The 5,667-nt window shown below is 50.6% G+C and overlaps 1 protein-coding gene across 1 annotated transcript; it reads right to left on the bottom strand.

Moving 5' to 3' along the window:
• Positions 1–3,793: 3,793 nt before the first annotated feature.
• Positions 3,794–4,637, bottom strand: LOC104614753 (dual specificity protein phosphatase 10-like; the record flags this gene model as incomplete). The annotated part of the gene is made up of 1 exon (XM_010285519.1): positions 3,794–4,637. A coding segment is annotated over exon 1 (802 nt), but the record flags the coding sequence as incomplete, so codon positions are not given.
• Positions 4,638–5,667: the final 1,030 nt, after the last annotated feature.

The following is a 5,667-nucleotide window of genomic DNA, read 5'->3' as shown; positions in this document are numbered from 1 at the left end:
GAGAAGACTGAAAGCCAGAGCATGAATAAGCTCCTCAGACCAGGAACAATAACAGAGAAGCAACCAGTTGTTATCACCACCAGCCGGTTCCTCCCCATCCCCCTTGCAGCAGTCCAGCCATCAGGTTACAGCACACAGTAGGGGGAAAAAAAAAATTATTTGCCAAATTATGTTTTGCACCTTTGCTTTTGAATTCGGTGTTTCCCCACAGTCAAACACAGAAGCCTTTAAAAACCTAACACACGACTTCAGCGGATTCACAAGACTCCCGCTGCTGGGACTCGAAGGCAGAGGAGGAAGGGCAGGATGAAGACAATACCACCAAGACACCGGCCAGGGAGACAAAGGCTACTCCTCTTGTGTTAAAAGCTGCTGAGATGTGTTGGCACAACCTCTTCAATTTTTCATTGAAAGATTTAATTTAACTTGGGAAAAAAAAAAAAAAAAAGAGACACTCAACTCCAAACCTAAACATTTCATTCTGGGTAAAATAATACTTTTCATCTGAATGCAAATGAGTTTCCCACTTCCTATTTTTAGGTCCCAGTAGGAAACTCAAGCACACAAGCCCCCAAGACTCCAGGCCACTTTGCTATGAGCTGAGATGCTCAGGGAAGATGCTCCACTGTTGGGTTTGGGGGAGACAAAGGGGCACAACCGCACCAAGGAGGGCCAGGGCTGCTGAGCCAGCCCGAGGCCGCACTGCCACGCTCCCCCTCCCCAAATTCAGCAACAGCTTTGCCATTGGCCTCAAGCAGAAGGGACGCTGGGCTCACATCACTGGTTTTTCCTCCTCCCCTTCCCAATACTAAGCAAAGAAAAAAAAAAAGCATCCACAAAAAGGGAAACCTAAAGGTTTCAGTAAACATGCAACACCACGGTCTAGTACGAAGGTGTGTGGGTGCTGGGGGGGAAACATGATTTCTTCCTACTTCGTACACAAACAGGCTGAGCAGCAGCTCCAGCCCTGGCAGCTTAGGCTGCTAGAGCCCATGTAGCAGCACTGTGAAGTATGTGGTTTTTTTTTTTTCTTCTGTAAAAATAGGGGGTTTACGCCTGTCTCAAGTGCTGCTGTGCCTTGGGAACAAAGAAATAAGCAAGTCTTTCTTCTAAAGACCTTAAATCAAAATTATGCAAATGTTACATTTATGACCAAAACAAATGCTCCATGTTAAAGGAAGCAGCAAAGAGGGTCCTGGATAGGAGGGGAGGAACGGAGGTCTTAAAATCCCCCCCGTATTACAGCATATGTAAAACCCCTTGTCCCAGTGCTAGTTTATATATCGCTCTGCTACATTAAAAATAAATCAGGCCACCTCTTTTTGACTTCAGCCTAATAAGGTACCCCATACATACATTTATCTATAGATCACAGCCTGGCCTTTGGAAACAGCACAGAGATTCTCTGCTGCTTAGAAAGACTCAGGCACCCAAAACCCAAACGCACGCGGGGCCAAGTCGCTACCCCAACGCACTGCGAGCCAAAGCTGTAACCCAACCCTCAGCTTTGCCGATCGGATTCGCCCCACAACGCGACACCGTGCCACGAAAACGGCAACGGGGCCGCGGGCTGACAGGCAGCACCAAACATGGAGAAGGTGGCACCGGATCAGGGGGACAAACTTGGATGGCCAGGCTAGCAACCAGTGTTTGCAAACACAACACGGGGGATCAGATGGGCCAGCAATAAATTAGGACCGGATTGCAGCCAGCAAGAGAAACGGCTCGAAATAACGAACGGAGGCAAAGAGGGCACCCCAGCTACCCCGGTTTCATTTCGGAGCCTGCACCCAGGGACGTGCGTGCGTCAGCTCCCGGGGTGCCGGGGCGCGATGGAGAAAACGCCGTCTGACAAGTGAAACCAAATAACAAGCACCGCCAGCGCCGCTCCTCGGGCTCAGAAACTTAGCCACGGCCTTCCTAAATAACGCTTTCTTGCGTGCTCGACACCGGCCGACCCCCGTTCGAGCCCCACTTCAAAGGAGGGGAGGGGAATTAAGGTGATGGGGGAGCTCCTCGCTACACGCTTCCCCAGGTGAGGTCTGCTCTGGCCCAGTCGGTCACGACACCCGCACAGCAAAGGATTTGGGCTGCTTCTGTCTTCTAGCACGCTTCCAGATCTGTTGGCAGAAGAGTCGGGGCAGGGAATTTCTGCTAACAGACGCTACCATTTCTCGGCGGCTGAACACCAGAAGCGGCCCAAGCAATCCCGCGAGCACTCAGTTCAACCCAGGGCTGGAAGGCGGGAGAAGAGGCTGCCCACAACCTGCCCACAGGACCCGGCAGCTCGGTGCTGCCCAGCTACAGCTCTGTGGCTCCATCTCAGCCAGGGCCTCCTACTGCAGGTACTAAAACACTGCTGGTTTGAGGGCCACAGGAGCGTCAGTGTTTTCAGAGAAGCACAGAGAAGACGCCTTCAGCATCCCACTTTTCTAAGGATAGGAAGGCTTCCAGACTACAACCATACATCCGGTTGTAAGAGCTGTACAACAGAACGACTACTGCCAGAGACACAGGACTTCAGCATTAACCTCTACCCTCCACAGCACTTTCTCTCTTCCCCCCCCCCCTTTTTTTTTTTTTTACAGATGAAGGTCACCATCATGACCAGAGAGATTCAATAAAAGCATACGGGGAACCCGTAACAACTGTCAAAGTAAACCCAGCATAACCATACACTTGCTGGAAGCAATTTAAAAAAAAAACAGTTCAGTGCAATTTTAAGCTTCCACAAGATACACCCACAGAAGAGTATCTCCCAGGACCTTTAGCTCCCATAAAGCTCTGAACCTAAACAGAAAAGGGGATAAACTATCAGCCCAATCCATGCTCCTGCCATGTTGTGCACGTCAGAAGTAGTAAGCTGTACAGAAAAAAATAAGTGAATTAGATACATACAGTGTGATCTAAGCAACAACTCTTTCCACAAGTTGCGCAGAGCCGCAGCCAGCTTCTGCCAACCATGCCTCTGAATGGCATAAACACCCATGGAGAGGAGATTCAATCTAGAGGGCAGCACTGATATAAATAGGAGCTACAGAATCAAGCGAAGAAAGGGAAGTGTCCTTGGATGCTGCCTTAGCTGGTGGGGCTCATTTCCCCCAGAACACTGAGGGATAGACCGAACACCACATTAAAACAGGAGCCTTTCCTGTAAAGTCATACACATATATAAGCACGCACACATGTAAACACAACACTTTCAGATGACTTTTTAGACGAAGTATCTCCCTCTGTCCATTACTCTGGCCACATACCACCATAACAAGGCTTGACTGCTCCTCAAGTTTTGCTGACTGGTCCATGACACAATGCCTCAGACCAAACGGCCTCCCTCATCTTTCCTCCTCCCTTCTACTCTTCCACTGCCTAGCTCCAGCACCTACAAATTCAGTTTTATACAGACTAAAATAAAGTCTCCTAAGTAAAGGTCAGTCTGACGAGCTAAAAGAGAAGTATACCCTCCTGGACCTCTGCCCCTGGGGCTATAAATACTCAGAGCAAGCACCGGGGGAAATTCTTTGTCTGCACAGACAGACACCAGGAAGCACATTTCCCTCTCCTTCCAGTTCCCACCCTTTCTGCTAGTCAAGGACAACAGTAAGAGGAAAGCAAGCATCTCCTCGCTATGTTCATGGAAGACATTTGCTTTGCCATCCGTGACTCAAAGCGCACAGGGCTTCCTAGAAACACACACATGCTTTGGAAGTTCAACCATCAGCAAGGCTGATGGCAGAATACACACACTGCAAAGCAAACCACGAGGTTACACATGGGCAAAGAGAAGAATTACCTTTTAGGACTAGGGGTTCCTTGCCTTCTCGCTTGAGTGACTCCAGCACTATGTGGAGTGGCTGGGAAGGCATTACTCTGCTTGGCTCATTGGTATTTTCATCATAAACTATGATTTCTTTGGAAAAGATCCTCTTGAAAGAGTCCTTGCCTTCCCGGCAGGAGATCAAGTCCAAGACGGTGATCTTGCCCTGCTGGAGCCTCCTCCGGCTGATCTTGTCAGAACAGTTAATGTGGACAGCCCCTTGAATGTGGCTCTTATTATACTCCATGAATGGCCTGCAGTCAATGATGACAGGCCCTTGGTTCTGTTGGTGGCTCTTGCTGCATTTGGTCATCTTCTTTGCCAGATCGTTGGGGTAAATGATTTTGATGCTAGCGAGTTGCTTGGTGGTGCCTGAGACCGGGCTCCCCACTCCGCCCAGCGGGCTCAAGCTGCCGGTGTTCTCATTGCTGTTGACCATTTGGTTGGCAGGGCAGGCGGTGGAGGCTCCGGCACTGGCGCTGCTGGTGCTCGCTTGAGTTTGGGCCTGAGTGTCCTTGTCGTACGTTGCCACAGTGCAGCAACTGGCACTGCTGCATCCACAACTCACGGAGCGTGCAGAGCCGTTAGATGAGGGCATATACGTGAGATTAGCAGTCTTTAGGGACACGACAGCTGCGCCAAGCAGACTGGAGTGGCTCTCACCAGCAGCAGAGGCAGATTCAAGATAGCTAGAGTCTAAACAAAGGTTGAGATCCTGAGGTCTCACTGGCCTCGAAAGTGCCACTAGTACCCTGTCGTCTAAAGGAGATGGAGGCATGAGGAGGCTGAGCACTAGCAAGTTAAGAAGAACTCAAGATCACCCTGCAAAAGAAAAAAGAGGGAGGGGGCAATGGGAAGAAGAAAGAGGTGATGAAAACAGGTCATGAAGTCACATAAGCCCACAGATATGACAACTCACTCTGCTAACACCCACTACCCACAGATAACTGTCGGAAGGGGTTGTTATCAGCTCACAGTAGTTGCTAAAGAACCTTTTCCAATCCTGCAGCAAATACTTCGGCTATCTGCGTGCGCGCACATGGCGGGCAGAACACACGCGACTAGCCCGGACTGTGCAGCTACACCCAGGAGGAGGCATTTGTCTACATGCAGATGGTGCTGAGCTATTCTGAAACCCCAGGCTGCAAGGCATGCGACCGATAACGAGAAAGAGGCACGTTCTCTTCTTCCCGTTGCTTACTGCAAGGGAAGCAACTACTGGACTGACTCTACTACTGGGAGGAACGCACAGGAGCGGAACGTGTCAGTGGTGATATGCAACTTTTCCAGCAAGCTGGAATAAAATCAGATTGTGAATAAATTCTCTGAGATGGTTACAAACTTGAACACAAAAGCCAAATGAAAAAAAAAAACCAAAACACACACAAAACCAAAACCGCCCAGGAGAAGACAGGCAAATTAGGTCCTGAAGATCTTTGCAAGAAGTAAGCGCGTGCCTTGCGCTTCCATCCCCCCATTAGGGGGGTCCATCCAGCCCCGGAGCAGTAGGTCCCTCCTCCCCAGCACGTTTCACAGCTTCTAGAAAGAGGGGTCCCGTCCGCCCCGGCCAAGGTCACAGCCTGCCCAACCTCTGGCCTTGCCATTTGCTACAAGACAGCACACAGGACTAGAAGCCCCCTTCCCCTTTCCGCTCGGGGGGGGGAGGAAAACAAGAGCAAAACAACCTCAGAAAGAAAGCCCAGACATTGCCTCCCGTTCCCCAGCAGCTTTCGGAGCAGCTGCGGCTCTCGCTGGAAGACACATCCCGGCAGCAACTTCACCAACTCCCCCAAACCCCCAAAAGCGGGCGAGTGCTGCAGCCCCGGCTCGCCTCCCCACCCCACCCGCCT

This window comes from Phaethon lepturus, unplaced genomic scaffold (assembly GCF_000687285.1).
Source record: "Phaethon lepturus isolate BGI_N335 unplaced genomic scaffold, ASM68728v1 scaffold45040, whole genome shotgun sequence".
In the NCBI taxonomy this organism is placed as follows: Eukaryota; Metazoa; Chordata; class Aves; order Phaethontiformes; family Phaethontidae; genus Phaethon; species Phaethon lepturus.
This window is presented reverse-complemented; position numbering and strand designations above follow the sequence as displayed.